Source organism: Mercenaria mercenaria, chromosome 1, assembly GCF_021730395.1.
Source record: "Mercenaria mercenaria strain notata chromosome 1, MADL_Memer_1, whole genome shotgun sequence".
Lineage (NCBI taxonomy): Eukaryota > Metazoa > Mollusca > Bivalvia > Venerida > Veneridae > Mercenaria > Mercenaria mercenaria.
Genome location: NC_069361.1, coordinates 61637659 through 61656547, shown reverse-complemented (window position 1 = coordinate 61656547; position 18889 = coordinate 61637659). Strand labels below are relative to the sequence as shown.

General features: G+C 38.0%; 1 protein-coding gene across 1 annotated transcript in view; it reads right to left on the bottom strand.

The window, feature by feature from the left end:
- Positions 1-18889, bottom strand: part of LOC123566185 (nuclear pore complex protein Nup133-like) — a 420170-nt gene that overhangs the window by 27010 nt on the left and 374271 nt on the right. The window contains exon 30 of the mRNA XM_053549042.1: positions 6654-6710. Coding sequence (XP_053405017.1) covers positions 6654-6710 — 57 coding nt within the window. The remainder of the gene's footprint in view (positions 1-6653; positions 6711-18889) is intronic.

Here is an 18889-nt window from a genome sequence, read left to right as displayed (position 1 = left end):
TGTCGCTGACAATCGATTGTCGGTCATTTAATGAGCCAAAGTAGCCGACATCGATTATGAACTTGCATAATCGATTATTTGACACTTAGGCTAGTTAAAAGCCTATTCGGGAGTTACGCATCTATTTGGTGGTATTTCCTCTTTAGTTTCATTTCTTTTCCACTCTTCAAAACGGAGGCAAAGCATACTGCATTCGATCAAAATAATAAAGCAATCAAAGCTATATACCCTATACAGGGAAGACTATACCACCAGTGTGGAAGTAGTTTGGATTCCACAAGATATGTGAAGGTGCAGCAGTGAAATAAAATTAACAAGGCAGTCTGAAAGACAGCTAAATCCCCCGCCACTGCTATGGAAAGTGAAAGGGTAAAACCTTTGATTTTAGCTGTGACCTTGACCTTGAACTGACACGGCTGACTCATGAATTCTGCACAAGGTCTTAATGAGGTGATCATTTGACCAAAGTTTCATGAAAATCCTTCAAGGGGTTTAGGAGATACAGAGCTGAAACCTTTGACCTTCAGTTGTGACCTTGACCTTGAGTTGACATGGCTGACTCATGAGTTCTTGATGAGGTGATCATTTGACAAAAGTTTGATGAAAATCCTTCAAGGGGTTCAGGAGATACAGAGTGGACACCAAATGGAAGGCTCAAACCTTCGACCCTTAGTTGTGACCTTGACCTTGAGCTGGCATGGTTGACTCATAATTTCTGCACATCATCTTGATGAGGTAATCATTTGACCCAGGTTTTATAAAATTCCTTCAAGGGGTTTAGGAGATATAGAGTGGACACGAAATGGAAGATTCAAACCTTTGACCTTCAGTTGTGACCTTGACCTTGAGCTGACATGGCTGACTCATAAGTTCTGCACATCACCTTGATGAGGTGATCGTTTGACCCAAGTTTGATGAAAATCCTTCAAGGGGTTTAGGAGATATAGAGCGGACACAAAATGGAAGGTTCAAACCTTTGACCCTAAGTTGTGACCTTGACCTTGAGCCGGCATGACTGACTCATGAGTTCTGCACATCGTCTTGATGAGGTGATCATTTGACCCAAGTTTTATAAAATTCCTTCAAGGGGTTTAAGAGATATAGAGCAGACACAAAATGGAAGGCTCAAACCTTTGACCTTGAGTTGTGACCTTGACCTTGAGCCGGCATGGCTGACTCATGGGTTCTGCACATCGTCTTGATGAGGTGATCATTTGACCCAAGTTTTATAAAATTCCTTCAAGAGGTTTAGGAGATATAGAGCGGACACAAAATGGCAGGCTCAAACCTTTGACCTTGAGTTGTGACCTTGACCTTGAACTGACAAGGCTGACTCATGGGTTCTGCACATCGCCTTGATGAGGTGATCATTTGACCCAAGTTTCATGAAAATCCTTCAAGGGGTTTAGGAGATATGGACCGGACACGAATTTGTTACGGACGGAAGGGAGGACGGACGCAGACCATTCCTATAATCCCTCCGCCACGGCGGGGGATTAAAAACTGGGGGGTGTCGTTTGCCGATTATGCCGTAAAGATCGCAAATAATGGTACCCCACCCACTTTCGTTATTTATTTTGATTTAATTCATAATTTCAATCAGCATTGTGCTTCTAGATATTTTTAATATACAGCTGTACATGTGTAATTTTATAAAAATAAAGTTTAGAAAATTAGATATAAACAAGAAGCTGCGTTCACTAAACGCTTGATACCCCCGGTGGCATCCTTGTCGATACAAAGCAACCTAAGTCCAATATGAGGTCATGTTCAAACTAAGGTCAGGTGATATCTGAAGATGAGGAATGGTCACAGGTTACATCTGCATTAGTATCAAGTCATTCTAGTAAGGGGTATTGATGCTAGACGAAACGGTCCCATTTGGTTAACCTCGTACGGACAGACGAACAAACAAACGGACGGACAGGACGATCACTATATGCCTCCTGCATCAGTAGATGCCGGGGGCATAAAAATTTGAGGGCAATGAAGTTTGAACCAATAATAAAATATACAAATAGTGACAAAAATAGCGTATTTTTGAGGTGTTTTAGGTATGACAGCATGGTCAGTTTCTCAGGGACTCCTGATAGTCCCACAGACGTTTGGGTGCAAATCATATAAATATGCCACATTATACCTCAATAAATAAAAGATACTTTTTAACTAGCCACATTGATATCTGCATACAAGAAGGCTAAAACTTCACACACAAATTACATTAATTACTCTTGCCAGATATATGCTAATACAGTTAGTCAAGTGACTTAATGGTTAATAAGTTACAGAAGGTTCAGTGTTATTTTCCGATAAACGCTCAGAAGGCCTTATGATTATACCCGATTAATCGATTATCATTATGCTGTCCGATATCATCACTACATACTGAATATCAAAAGCTTTCAGTCAAGAAGATTCTTAAAAGTTTTTTCCTATGTAAGTCTTTGTAAAACATGGGACTCCCAGGGCAGGGCCTCTTTTTACCCCAGAGGCATAATTTGAACAATCTTGGTAGAGGACCACTAGGCAATGCAACATGCCAAATATAACTAGAGCTATCACTAAAGGTGATGAATGTACCCTCCGCATGCACTGACACAGTACATTGCAATTTGACGCACACAAGATTGCATAATTATGTGGACTGTATATATATAGACTGTATGTATATAGTATAGTAACAAAAAACAAAGTCCCATAACTATGCAGAATATTTATCTAAAAGAATGTAACATGCACCATGCACAACTAGGGTTGGTACTGATCACTTGTGTGAAGTTTCATTAAATTGTGTGCAAGGGTTTGGTAGATTAGGCACGCACAAGATTGCATATGCAGACTGTATGTACATAGTATGTTAACAAGAAACAAAGTCCCAAAACTCTGCAATTTTTGTCGCTGAAAGAACCTAACATGCCCCATGCACACTACTGTTGTTACTGATCACTCGTGTGAAGTTTCATTAAATTGTGTCAAGGGGATGAGGAGAGATGGTGTGCACAAGATTGTGTCTATGTATATAGTATAGTAACAAAAAAAAACAAAGTCCCATAACTCTGCAAATTTTTTTTCTGAAAGAACCTAACATGCCCCATGCACAACTACTGTTGTTACTGATTACTTGTGTGAAGTTTCATTAAATTGTGTCAAGGAGATGAGGAGAGATGGTGCGCACAAGATTGTGTCTATGTATATAGTATAGTAACAAAAAAAAAAACAAAGTCCCATAACTCTGCAAATTTTTTTTCTAAAAGAACCTAACATGCCCCATGCACAACTACTGTTGGTACTGATCACTTGTGTGAAGTTTCATTAAATTGTGTCAAGGGGATGAGGAGAGATGGTGAGCACAAGATTGTGTATATGTATATATTATAGTAACAAAAAAACAAAGTCCCATAACTCTGCAGTTTTTTTTTTTAAAAGAACCTAACATGCCCCATGCACAACTACTGTTGGTACTGATCACTTGTGTGAAGTTTCATTAAATTCTGTCAAGGGGATAAGGAGAGATGGTGCGCACAAGATTGCCTCTACGGACAGACGGACAGACAGACAGACAGACAGACAATCAGAAACCAGTATACCCCCCCTTACAACTTTGTTGTCAGGGGGTACAAAAAGCCTAGGCCTTGCAGTATAAGACAAGAAGATTTAAAAAAAGAGGACCATTAGATGATGTCACAAGCCAAATATTGAGACTCTATGCCTTGTGGTTCTGGACAAGAAGATTTTCAAACTTTTTTCCCTAAATAAGTCTATGTAAACCATGTGACCCCCGGGGCGGGGCCAAATTTGACCCTAGGTGAATAATTTGAACAACTTGGTAGAGGACCACTAGATGATGCTACATACCAAATATAAAACCCCTATGACCTGTGGTTTTGGACAAGAAGATTTTTAAAGTTTTTCCTTTCGGTTGCCATGGCAACCAGAGTTCTATATGGAATTCAATTCTTTGAATAATTGTTTAAGAAGACAATCCAAGGAACATCCCTGTGAACTTTCATCAAAATTGGCCTGATGGTTTAGGAGGAGATGTTGTTTAAAGGAAAGTGTGGACGGTGAGCGATCACAATAGCTCACCCTGAGCCTTTGGCTCAGGTGAGCTAACAAGAGGGTCATGATGACCCTGGATCGCTCACCTGAGTAATATGAGCTACATGTTTCAAATGTCAAACTGATGAAAAAATATTAAGAAAGTCAGTAGGTTAAATTCATGGTCAATGAAATTCAGTTTTATGATTTGTGTGCAAAACTGTGTATGTCATCAAAATTTCAAGGCTGTATCTTAAAAAACAAGAAAGTAGGTCAGCAGTAGGTCAAGGTAACAGTCAAGTGACATCATATCACATGGGGTCATCAGATAATTATAATTAAACAGTCTTGGAAAAAGCATCAGATTTTTAAGTATTTTTTCCTATATAACTCACATAAGACCCCAGGGTGGGGCCTCTTTTAACCCCAGGGGCATAATTTGAACAATTTTGGTAGAGGACTACTAGAAAATGCATCAAACCAAATATCAAAAGCCTAGGTCGTATGGTTTCAGACAAGAAGATTTTTAAAGCTTTTTCCTATATAAGTCTTTATAAAACTTGGGACCCCCAGGGCAGGGCCTCTTTTCACCCAAGGGGTACAATTTGAACAATTTGGTTGAGGACCATAAGACAATGCTACAAACCAAATATCAAAGGTCTAAATGTTGTGGTTTCAGACAAAAAGATTTTTAAACTTTTTTCCCTATGTAAGTCTATGTAAAACTTGGGACCCCCGGGGCGGGGCCATGTTTGACCCTAGGGGGATAATTTGAACAACCTTGGTAGAGGACCACTAGATGATGCTACATACCAGATATCAAAGCCCTAGGCCCTGTGGTTTTGGACAAGAAGATATTTAAAGTTTTTCCTTTCTGTATGGAATTCAATTCTTTGAACAATTTTGAAAGGGGGCCACCCAAGGATCATTCCTGTGAAGTTTGGTGTAGTTCTGCCCAGTGGTTTTCAAGAAGAAGATTTTTTTAGAAATTGTTGAAGGACGACACACTACGCACAACAGACATCAAGCGGTCACAATAGCTCACCTTGTCACTTCATGACAGGTGAGCTAAAAAGTTGTATGTATGTACTACTGATGTTTTATTTGTCAATAAAAGATCGTATTTACATTTTATATTATTTCTTTCCCCTTTCAAACCCTCTAAAAGATGTGAAAGTAGGTCACTAGGTCAATGTCAAGGTTTTTTTCAGTGCACAAAACTATGCATGTGGTCCAAATTTGAAGGCTGTAGCTACAGAAATGTGAAAGTAGGTCACTAGGTCAAAATCAAGGTCAACTCATGTCAAGGTTCATCTTGGAACTCAAAACCATACATGTGGTCCAAATTTGAATGTTGTTGGTTATTGACAAGAAGATTTTAAAAGCTTTTCCCTATATAAGTCTGTATGAACCATGTGACCCCCAGGGCAGGGCCATATTTGACCCTAGGGGGATAATTTGAACAAGTATGGTAGAGAACCACTAGATGATGCTACATTACAAATGCCAAAGCCCTAGGCTTTGTGGTTTGGATAAGAAGATTTTCAAAGTTTTTCCCTATATAAGTCTATGTAAACCATGTGACCCCCGGGGCGGGGCCATATTTGACCCTAGGGGGATAATTTGAACAATCTTAGTAGAAGACCAATAGATGATGTCACATACAAAATATCAAAGCCCTAGGCCCTGTAATTTTGAACAAGAGGTTTTTCAAAGTTTTTCCCTATATAAGTCTACATAAACCATGTGACCCCCGGGGCGGGGCCATATTAGACCCCAGGGAAATAATTTGAATCATCTTGGTAAAGGACCACTAGATGATGCTTCATACCAAATATCAAAGCCCTAGGCTCTGTGGTTTTGGACAAGAAGATTTTCAAAGTTTTTCCCTATATAAATCTATGTAAATTATAAAAATAAAGGAAGGGCCATAACTCACTAAAAAATTGTTGAACAAGTCTGATTTTCAGAGGGACACAACTAGGGTACCAATACATCATTCTGACAAAGTTTGGTCAAAATCCCCCTGGTAGTTTCTGAGGAGATGCGATAACGAGAAATTGTTAACGGACGGAAGGACGACGGACCACTGACGCAGTGATTTGAATCTGTTTAATAACTTATTGACTAACACATTGTACAGTTAGGAAGCATGTGTATTTCTGCACTTCCCTTGAAACAAATCAGAGTTTCAAATATTGAGTGCATGAAAGCACAGGGACTGCAACTGCATGCCCGACACCCCTACAGAGCAGGAAAAGTATAGAGTTAGTCTGCTCTGGAGGCAAGAGTTGCAAATATAAAAGCCTTTTAGTCTTCAAAATTCCAAAGTTAACATAAAATGAAATTGATTCAAACCCATTTAAATTATGTTTATACACAATTACACCAAAATGTGTTTGGAAATACTGCTTGAAGATTGCCATAGCCACTGAACATTTTAAACATCGACCCAGAATTTCATTTTCCCCTGACGTTTCTAAAATTTCATTTTTCACTGACCATTATCAAGATTTCCCTGACAATTCACTGACCTTGCAAAAAAGTCATTTTTCCCTGACTTTTCAAGGTAAGTGGCAACCCTGTAAATTTGAGTTAACTAATGCTCTACATACCTGTATTAACTCTACTGGTGTTAAAACCTTCATATGCTCTGCATCAACATTCATAGTCTACAATATAAAAGCCCAGAATCAAAATCATGTCATAAACTTCTGTTAAATTTATTTGTAACATTCATATCCATTCTGTATCAGTCTCTGTGATGGCCTGTCAGGAGCAGAAGTACCAACTTACAAAGATACTTGAACAATTTCTAATATGGACATCTTGGCCTTAGGTCACTCATCTAAGTTTCACAGCCAGTGGTTGCTCAGGAATGCACTGGACAATAAATGGTACTATAGTGTACTAATGTTGAATAATCAAAGGGCAATAACTCGGTGAGAAATCATCTGACTGGAACATAAAGCCTTTAAGAGTGAAGCTTCCTAAACTTTGATGAATTCCAGCCAGTGGTTGCTGAGGAATACCCTGGACAAGAAATCCCTTAAGGAAATATTATAGTTTGCTGCGAACACTTGTTGCGATCATGCTGCGAATATCAGGCGAACATGCCGCGAACACTTTTGATGTTCGTTTAGTTTTCTCTTTTCACATGCAAATAAGTTTTGCCGCGAACAAGTTGCCGCGATCATCCCGCGAACTAGCTGAAAACCATCACTACAGAAATTGTGCACAAAATAGCATGCACAGAAAAGTGCAAAACCAAATAAACTAGAGCTATCACTAAAGGTGATGAATGTACCCCCCTCATGCACTGACACAGTACATTGCAATTTGACACACACAAGATTGCATAATTATGTGGACTGTATGTATACAGACTGTATCTATACAGTATAGTAACAAAAAACAAAGTCCCATAACTATGCAGAATATTTATCTAAAAGAACGTAACATGCACCATGCACAAGTAGGGTTGGTACTGATCACTTGTGTGAAGTTTCATTAAATTATGTGCAAGGGTTCGGAAGATTAGGCGCGCACAAGATTGCATATGCAGACTGTATGTACATAGTATGTTAACAAGAAACAAAGTCCCATAACTCTGCAATTTTTGTTGTTGAAAGAAGCTAACATGCCCCATGCACAACTACAGTTGTTACTGATCACTTGTGTGAAGTTTCATTAAATTGTGTCAAGGGGATAAGAAGAGATGGTGTGCACAAGATTGTGTCTATGTATATAGTATAGTAACAAACTAGAATGTGTCTGTAGGACACAGGGTGTGCCCCCCACTTGTACATATGTCACAAATAAGGGGCAATAATTCAAATGTTTGCAGTCTTAATGGGGTAAATCCTCAACAAACATTTTATGCAAAGGATTCATTACTTTTGAGCTATGAGCATCACAAACAAAAATCCACTATTTTGGTTATTTCAAGGGCCATAACTCTGTAATAAGAGCTAAGATTCTCGAGAAGAATGCCAAGTGTGCAAGGTCACATCACTATAAAGACTCCAGCAAGGTTTCCTGAATTTACATCTAAATACTTTTTGAGCTAGGCACATAATAAGGTGAAAAAGTGCATTTTTTTACTATTTCAGGGGCCATAACTATAAAAACAAGAGGACCATGATGGTCCTGAATCGCTCACCTCTTCCCACATGACCCAGTTTTGAGTATGTCGTCGTTTTTTCTATTATTTGACATAGTGACCTAGTTTTTGAGCTCATGTGACCCAGTTTTGAACTTGACCTAGATATTATCAAGATAAAAATTCTGACCAATTTTCATGAAGATCCATTGAAAAATATGGTCTCTAGAGAGGTCACAATGTTTTTCTATTATTTGACCTATTGACCTAGTTTTCGAAGGTATGTGACCCTGTTTTGAACTTTACCTAGATATCATCAAGGTGAACATTCTCACTAATTTTCATGAAGATCTCATGAAAATATGGCCTCTAGAGAGGTCACAAGGTTTTTCTATTTTTATACCTACTGACCTAGTTTTTAACCGCACATGACCCTATTTCGAACTTGACCTAGATATAATCAAGGTGAACATTCAGATCAATTTTCATGAAGATCCATTGAAAAATATGGCCTCTAGAGAGGTCAAAAGATTTTAATAATTTTAGACCTACTGACCTAGTTTTTGACCGCAGTTGACCCAGTTTCAAACTTGACCTAGATATCATCAAGATGAACATTCAGACCAACTTTCATACAGATCCCATGAAAAGTATGGCCTCTAGAGAGGTCACAACGTTTTTTTATTATTTGACCTACTGTCCTAGTTTTTTAAGGCACATGACCCAGTTTCAAACTTGACCTAGATATCATCAAGATGAACATTCTGACCAACTTTCATACAGATCCCATGAAAAGTATGGCCTCTAGAGAGGTCACAAGGTTTTTCTATTTTTAGACCTACTGACCTAGTTTTTAACCGCACATGACCCTATTTCGAACTTGACCTAGATATCATCAAGATGAACATTCAGACCAATTTTCATACAGATCCCATGGAAAATATGGCCTTTAGAGAGGTCACAAGGTTTTTCTATTATTTGACCTACTGACCTAGTTTTTGAAGGCACGTGACCCACTTTCGAACTTGACCTAGATATCATCAAGATGAACATAGAGACCAACTTTCATACAGATTCCATGAAAAATATGGCCTCTAGAGAGGTCACAAGGTTTTTCTATTATTTGACCTACTGACCTAGTTTTTGACGGCACGTGACCCACTTTCAAACTTGACCTAGATATCATCAAGGTGAACATTTTGACCAATTTTCATGAAGATCTCATGAAATATATGGCCTCTAGAGAGGTCACAAGGTTTTTCTATTTTTAGACCTACTGACCTAGTTTTTGACCGCACGTGACCCAGTTTCGAACTTGACCTAGATATCATCAAGATGAACTTTAAGACCAACTTTCATACAGATCCCATGAAAAATATGGCCTTTAGAGAGGTCACAAGGATTTTCTATTATTTGACCTACTGACCTAGTTTTTGATGGCACGTGACCCAGTTTCGAACTTGACCTAGATATCATCAAGGTGAACGTTCTGACCAATTTTCATGAAGATGTTGTGAAATATATCGCCTCTAGAGAGGTCACAAGGTTTTTCTATTTTTAGACCTACTGACCTAGTTTTTGACCGCACGTGACCCAGTTTCGAACTTGACCTAGATATCATCAAGGTGAACATTCTGACCAATTTTCATGAAGATCTTGTGAAATATATGGCCTCTAGAGAGGTCACAAGGTTTTTCTATTTTTAGACCTACTGACCTAGTTTTTGACGGCACGTGACCCAGTTTCGAACTTGACCTAGATATCATCAAGATGAACATTCTGACCAACTTTCATAAAGATCCCATGAAAAATGTGACCTCTAGAGTGGTCACAAGCAAAAGTTTACGGACGGACGGACGCACGGACGGACGACGGACACCGCGCGATCACAAAAGCTCACCTTGTCACTTTGTGACAGGTGAGCTAAAAAGGGGGGTGGAGCCAGCCAAAAAATTAAAGGTGTGGAAGTTTATATCATGACAAAGACTTATGCAAGTTTTCAACCATTTATATTAAATACTTTTTGAGCTAGGTGTGTCACAAGGTGAAAATGTACATTTTTGACTATTTCAGGGGCCATAACTCTAAAAATAGGGGACGGACCAAAATGAAAAATAGGAGGTGCGCAAGTTCATATCATGATTAAGACTCATGCAAGGTTTCATGAATCTATATCAAATACTTTTTGAGCTAGGCATGTCACAAGGTGAAAATGTGCATTTTTGACTATTTCAGGGGTCATAACTCTGAAAGTAGGGGGCGGAGCCAGATGAAAAATAGGAGATGCGCAAGTTCATATCATGATTAAGACTCATGCAAGATTTCATGAATCTATATCAAGTATTTTTTGAGCTAGGCATGTCACAAGGTGAAAATGTGCATTTTTGACAATTTCAGGGGCCATAACTCTGAAAATAGGGGGTGGAGCCAGATGAAAAATAGGAGGTGCGCAAGTTCATATCATGATTAAGACTCATGCAAGGTTTCATGAATCTATATCAAATATTTTTTGAGCTAGGTGTGTCACAAGGTAAATATGTGCATTTTTGACTATTTCAGAGGCCATAACTCTGAAAATAGGGGGTGGAGCTAGATGAAAAATAGGAGGTGCGCAAGATCATATCATGATTAAGACTCATGCAAGGTTTCATGAATCTATATCAAATATTTTTTGAGCTAGGCATGTCACAAGGTGAAAATGTGCATTTTTGACTATTTCAGGGGCCATAACTCTGGAAAAAGGGGACGGAGCCAGATGAAAAATAGGGAGGTGCGCAAGTTCATATCATGATTAAGACTGATGCAAGGTTTCATGAATCCATATCAAATACTTTTTGAGCTAGGCGTGTCACAAGGTGAAAATGTGCATTTTTGACTGTTTCAGGGGCCATAACTCTGAAAATAGGGGATGGAGTTAGATGAAAAATAGGAGGTGCGCAAGTTCATATCATGATTAAGACTCATGCAAGGTTTCATGAATCTATATCAAATACTTTTTGAGCTAGGCGTGTCACAAGGTAAAAATGTGCATTTTTGACTATTTCAGGGGCCATAACTCTGAAAATAGGGGGCAGAGCCAGATGAAAAATAGGAGGTGCGCAAGTTCATATCATGATAAAGACTCATGCAAGGTTTCATCAATTTATATCAAATACTTTTCGAGCTAGGCGCGTCACGAACTTCGGACGGACGGACAAGACTAAATCTATATGCCCCCACTACTCATGGGGGGGCAAAAAAACAAAGTCCCGTAACTCTGCAAATTTTTTTCTGAAAGAACCTAACATGCCCCATGCACAACTACTGTTGTTACTGATCACTTGTGTGAAGTTTCATTAAATTGTGTCAAGGAGATGAGGAGAGATGGAGCGCACAAGATTGTGTCTATGTATATAGTATAGTAACAAAAAATAAAGTCCCGTAACTCTGCAATTTTTGTTTCTGAAAGAACCTAACATGCCCCATGCACAACTACTGTTGTTACTGATCACTTGTGTGAGGTTTCATTAAATTGTGTCAAGGGGATGAGGAGAGATGGAGCGCACAAGATTGTGTCTACGGACAGACGGACAGACAGACAACCTGAAACCAGTATACCCCCCTTACAACTTTGTCGTCGCGGGGTACAACCCTTACAACTTTGTTGTCGGGGGGTACAACAAGAGCTCATAGAACATGAAATGCCCCCCTTGACGCATTCAGTAATTGCACAAGGAAGAGAAATAATTTGGTTACTGCACACAAAAGTTCTACTTTTCTGGGTCAATGTGACCTTGAACTTTGACCTATTGACCTCCAAATCAATAGGGGTCGTCTGCTGGTCATGATCAACCTCCCTATGAAGTTTCATGATCCTATGCCCAAGCATTCTTGAGTTATCATCCGCAAAATGGTTAAACTGTTCCGGGTCATTGTGGCCTTGACCTTTGGCCTACTGACCTAAAAACTAATAGGGGTCATCTGCATGTCATGACCAACCTCTCTATTAATTTCCATGATCCTAAGCCAAAGTGTTTTCAAGCTATCATCCAGAAATGGTTCAACTGTACCTGGTCACTGTGACCTTGACCTTTGACCAACTGACATCAATATCAATAGGGGTCATCTGCTGGTCATGACCAACCTCCCTATCAACTTTCATGATCCTAGGCCCAAGCGTTCTTTAGCTATCATCCGGAAACCATTTAACTGTTACGGGTCACTGTGACCTTGACCTTGAATCTACTGACCTCAAAATAAATAGGGGTCATCTTCTCATTATGACCAACCTCCATATCAACTTTCATGATCCTAGGCCTAAGCTTTCTTGAGTTATAATCCGGAAACGGATTGGTCTATGGACCAACCGACATCGCAAAACAAGAGATCACAGAGTGATTTTGGCACCCAGCAATGTGCCATTTTTGAGTGTTCCAAATTTCAAGACTTATTGACTAGCTCAAGGTCAAATTTCCTTTCCATACACAACACTGTGCATGTGGTCCAAATTCGAAAGCTGTAGCTTGAGAAATGTGAAAGTAGGTCACTAGATCAATTTCAAGGACAAAGTTCTTTGTACACAAAACTATGCATGTGCATCAAGTTTGAAGGCTGTAGTTTGAGAAATTTGAAAGTAGGTCACTAAGTCAATCTTAAAGGCCTAGATTCACTACTATATAAGTGTCCCCCCCCCCCACCCCCCAAATCCAATATACAACTCCCATCTTCTCTGCTGCTTATCAGCGATTATGTAATAGCAACTAATTAGAGGGCAATTAGCACAGCAGGGACCCCAGCTAGACCATGAAGATGTGTGCAGTGGAGTTGAAAGAAATTAATTTTTCTTCAGTAAATGTGGAATGATAATATTAATAATTATTATTTTGATATTATGTAGATGATAATAACTATTACTTTAATGTTATAATAATGTTAATAATAATATAGAGGATAATTGTTGGTTTCGGTGTAATATCACGTTATAATTTCATCGAGTGGGCACCAAAAGTGATATTTTCACGAGTGGCGCAGCCACGAGTGAAAATAACAACTTTTGGTGTTCACGAGTGAAATTACCGTGATATTACATCGATACCAACAATTTTTCTGTTTATTTTATGTCTAAAACTCTACTTTTGTTGTGTTTATTTCAATAAAGTGTCGAAATTTGCGGGAAATTTTATCAGGAAGCATCGCAAAGATGACGTCATTTTAACGACGTCATCGTCATATTGTTTTCGGCTTTCAGTACGCTCGGTAAACTTTTTGACGTTAATCCGGGTATCAGATTTGATAATTTTCACTGAGTGGCCAGTGAGTTTATCAGGATATAATTCACCGTTATATTTCGATAAACCACCGAAAAACATAAAATAAAATAGAAATAATCATAATCATAATTATTATTATCATTATTATTATTATATTACAAATAGGATGATAAAAGATACAGTAATAATATTGAAAATAATAATGATAAAACACAAGTATAGTGAAAACTTCCTGAGTTCTTTGTGCTGACAATTGATTTTCATGTATTAATGTAATCAACATTATTTGAATATAAAATTATTGTGTTCATTTTCAGTATGTTGAAATTCACATTCTGTTTTCAATTTAGACAAATATTATTTACAGTATTCTGCAAGATTTAGATGAGTGAAAGTCACATTTTTCAGAAATATCACAATTCTCCAGACAGAATTTGAAAAAATAAAAACTTGCATGTTTCTTTAAGTTTCTCATTATTTCATTATTGTGAAAATAAGTTTCTGATTATTTTATTATTGTGTTTGACCAACAAATATTTTTCTTTACATAGAAATGCCAAAAAACTAGTATAACTTTAAAAGTTATCATTTATTCATTAATTTAAAATAAATTACATAGTTTCCCCTTCTCACTAATAGATACACTTTTAAGGTAGGCTGACTCTCCAATAAACAATGACCCTTGTTTATTGGAGCCATACTGTGATGGTCATTAGCCCCCAACTGTGCTGGTGAAGACAAAAATCCCTTGGCCCACTGCCTAAATCTAGGCCTTTAAGGTCAAAGTTTATTTTGGTACACAAAACTATGCAAGTTGTCCAAATTTGAAGGCTTAGCTTGAGAAATGTGAAAGTAGGTCACTAGGTCAAAATCAAGGTCAAATTACACTTCAGAACACAAATCTATGCATGTGGTCCAAATTCAAAGCCTGTACTTTCAAAAATGTGAAAGTAGGTCACTAGGTCAATGTCAAGGTCAAAGTTTGTTTCGGTACACAATCCTATGCATGTGGTTTAAATTTGAAGCCTGTAGCTTACAGAAATGTGAAAGTAGGTCACTAGGTCAAATCTAAGGTCAAAGTTCATTTCGTACACAAAACTATGCAAGTGGTCCAAATTGAAGGCTGTACTCGAGAAATGTGAAAGTAGGTCACTAGGTCAAATCAAGGTCAAATTTTGTTTCGGAACACAATCTATGCATGTGGTTCCAAATTTGAAGCCTGTACCTTAAAAAATGTGAAAGTAGGTCACTAGGTCAATGTAAAGGTCAAAGTTTGTTTCGGTACACAAAACTATGCATGTGGTCCAAATTTGTAGGCTGTAGCTGAGAAATGTGAAAGTAGGTCACTAGGTCAAAATCAAGGTCAAATTTATTTCGGAACACAAACTATGCATGTGTCCAAATTGAAGCCTGTACCTTAAATAAAATGTGAAATCAATGTAGGTCAAAGTTTTTTCGTACACAAACTATGCAGTGGTCCAAATTTGAAGGCTGTAGCTATAAAAATGTGAAAGTAGGTCATTAGGTCAAAATCAAGGTCAACTCATGTCAAGGTTCATCTTGGAACTCAAAACCATACATGTGGTCCAAATTTGGATGTTGTAGGTTATTGACAAGAAGATTTTAAAAGCTTTTCCCTATATAAGTATATATGAACCATGTGACCCCCAGGGCAGGGCCATATTTGACCCTAGGGGGATAATTTGAACAAACTTAGTAGAGAACCACTAGATGATGCTACATTACAAATGCCAAAGCCCTAGGCTTTGTGGTTTGGACAAGAAGATTTTCAAAGTTTTTCCCTATATAAATCTATGTAAACCATGTGACCCCCGGGGCGGGGCCATATTTGACCCTAGGGGGATAATTTGAACAATCTTAGTAGAAGACCACTAGATGATGTCACATAAAAAATATCGAAGCCCTAGGCCCTGTGGTTTTGAACAAGAGGTTTTTCAAAGTTTTTCCCTATATAAGTCTATATAAACCATGTGACCCCCGGGGCAGGGCCATATTAGACCCCAGGGAAATAATTTGAATCATCTTGATAGAGGACCACTAGATGATGCTTCATACCAAATATCAAAGCCGTAGGCTCTGTGGTTTTGGACAAGAAGATTTTCAAAGTTTTTCCCTATATATAAATCTATGTAAATTATAGAAATAAACAAAGGGCCATAACTTACTAAAAAATTGTTGAACCAGTCTGATTTTCAGAGGGACACAACTAGGGTACCAATACATCATTCTGATAAAGTTTGGTCAAAATCCCCCTGGTAGTTTTTGAGGAGATGCGATAACGAGAAATTGTTAACGGACGGACGGACGACGGATGCAGAGTGATTTGAATAGCCCACCATTTGATGATGGTGGACTAACAATATACCCCTCCTTCTTCGAAAGGGGGCATAATTAATAGGAATCTAGATCAATGTCGAGGTCAAAGTTTTTTTCAGTGCACAAATCTATGCACGTGGTCCAAATTTGAAGGCTGTAGCTATAAAAATGTGAAAGTAGGTCATTAGGTCAAAATCAAGGTCAACTCATGTCAAGGTTCATCTTGGAACTCAAAACCATACATGTGGTCCAAATTTGGATGTTGTAGGTTATTGACAAGAAGATTTTAAAAGCTTTTCCCTATATAAGTATATATGAACCATGTGACCCCCAGGGCAGGGCCATATTTGACCCTAGGGGGATAATTTGAACAAACTTAGTAGAGAACCACTAGATGATGCTACATTACAAATGCCAAAGCCCTAGGCTTTGTGGTTTGGACAAGAAGATTTTCAAAGTTTTTCCCTATATAAATCTATGTAAACCATGTGACCCCCGGGGCGGGGCCATATTTGACCCTAGGGGGATAATTTGAACAATCTTAGTAGAAGACCACTAGATGATGTCACATAAAAAATATCAAAGCCCTAGGCCCTGTGGTTTTGAACAAGAGGTTTTTCAAAGTTTTTCCCTATATAAGTCTATATAAACCATGTGACCCCCGGGGCAGGGCCATATTAGACCCCAGGGAAATAATTTGAATCATCTTGATAGAGGACCACTAGATGATGCTTCATACCAAATATCAAAGCCGTAGGCTCTGTGGTTTTGGACAAGAAGATTTTCAAAGTTTTTCCCTATATATAAATCTATGTAAATTATAGAAATAAACAAAGGGCCATAACTTACTAAAAAATTGTTGAACCAGTCTGATTTTCAGAGGGACACAACTAGGGTACCAATACATCATTCTGATAAAGTTTGGTCAAAATCCCCCTGGTAGTTTTTGAGGAGATGCGATAACGAGAAATTGTTAACGGACGGACGGACGACGGATGCAGAGTGATTTGAATAGCCCACCATTTGATGATGGTGGACTAACAATATACCCCTCCTTCTTCGAAAGGGGGCATAATTAATAGGAATCAGGGATACAAGTATATTGAACAAGCAAATTCGATGAATTGGAATCCCCCGCCGAAAGGGTCAGAGTTGAGGAACGGCAAAAAAATATATCCAGCAAAAAGTTAAGAATGTTACCAAGAAGCAAATAATTTCATTAGTCAAAATCAAATTAAAAGAAAATGAATGGTTTGTTTGGGTGGGGCTGAGGGGGGGGGGGGGTGAGGACACAACAGTTTACATGGTGATTATAAATATTGATAAAAAAAAAAAAAAAAAAAAAAAAAAAAAAAAAAAAAAAAAAGGGGGGGGGGGGGGGGGGGGGGGGGGGGGGGGGGGGGGGGGGGGGGGACCAAGGTAAGGTGGTGACCAGGTGTAGGTACACAACATCACATGTTTATAATAAATGTTCATGGAAAAGAATGAAAGAAGTTTAATGAAATTCTTCCAATTGGTTGGTTTGTTATGTACAGATCTGTGGATTTTTAAACAATTAAAGGGCAATAACTATATGGAAAATTGACCAATCGAAAAAAACCTTGAAGGGCATCGTCGCAGTATCTTGGTTCATGTCTGTTTCAGTTTATGATTCTACTGCATAGTTACTGAAATGCTGCAGACGGACATTTCATTAATCAAGCAATACGCTGACGGAAACTGAGCCACAAAAAATTGACGGATCAGCACAGACTTGTCATGCTACTCAATTGATGAAATTACCTTATTATGAGAAATAGTGCGCGCATTATAATCAAGGGCAATAACTCTGAGGAAATTGACCATCAAAAAAAAAACTTGACGGGCATCATCGCAGTATGTTGGTTCATGTTCATTTCAAGTTTCATGAAATTCTACCAAGTAGTTACTGAGAAATGGCTGCGGACGGACGGACTGACGGACGGACAACGCCATTTCAATACCCCCCTCCCGATTTCATCGGCGGGGGATAATAAACTTGACACTGAGGCTGTAACAAATTCAAATTGTCAATGTCTGATCAGAACTTTTTCATATCATATTTGGTGCATTTTGAATTTTAATGATAACATATGTTTGAATTTTAACTGTTAATTGTAATTTCAATAACAGTGTTTCAGTGCATGTATTAATTTCATCCCAATGTTTTTTCTTCACATTGCTTATAATTTTTTTGTATGACTACAAATCTGTCATAATTTTACATATTAATTATCAAACTTATGAAGCTTACAAATTGTCATAATAAGTTTTATATTTCTTTAAAAAAAAAAATCTGATTCAGCTTTGCAGAAGTTTAAGCATCTATTTCATTTTCAAAATTCCTCATATTTATTCAGATATAGGAGTACCGGTTAGGAACCAGTATCCAGACAGGACCAGTTTCTTGACACATGTAATAATCGCTTTATTTTGGCAATATTCACGTAATTGTTTCACATGGATCATTTGGATGTTTGTTCTTCATGTCTACAACAAACCACTATATTACAGGGCTGTATAATGTTAGGTTTTATGACGATTCCTCACCTGCGTTTACGAAAACAACTTTCTGTCTTCACGGGGCATGAAGATAGCATTGCGCATGCGTAGTAGTTTACACTTGTCGAGGTATCAAATGGAGAAGAAATAATTAAACTACATAATGATTGTCTGCTGATAACATGTGCTGCTTTTAATTTCATGGTAATAGTTACATAAATGCAGGGCTGTCAATTTTTGCACTAATTTTATTCTATATCTATTGGAAATATCAAGAATTTGTGTAAGACGAAATTCGAGCTTTTATAGTTCTCTCTTTGCTTTCGTAGCTGCTATTGAAAGTCGGGTTATCTTTCATCAGCATTTTTGGAGAGATTAATGATAAAGAAATGTGTAAAAATAGTTTAATTACTTGTTTCGATATCAAAATAACAGCAAAACATCATCAAAATATTTGTCCAGTTACTGGTTTACCTCATGGGGAAAATGACTTCTTTTTGTGACCCCATTTGAGGCCCCATGGAACCTATATTTTACGTCACAACGCGATGCTCATTACATTGGATGCGGAAGGAGCTGAAGTTTGTGCAGTGTGGGCTTCATTTATGTCAAATATTTTTTTAGGAAATAGTGGAGCTGAAAT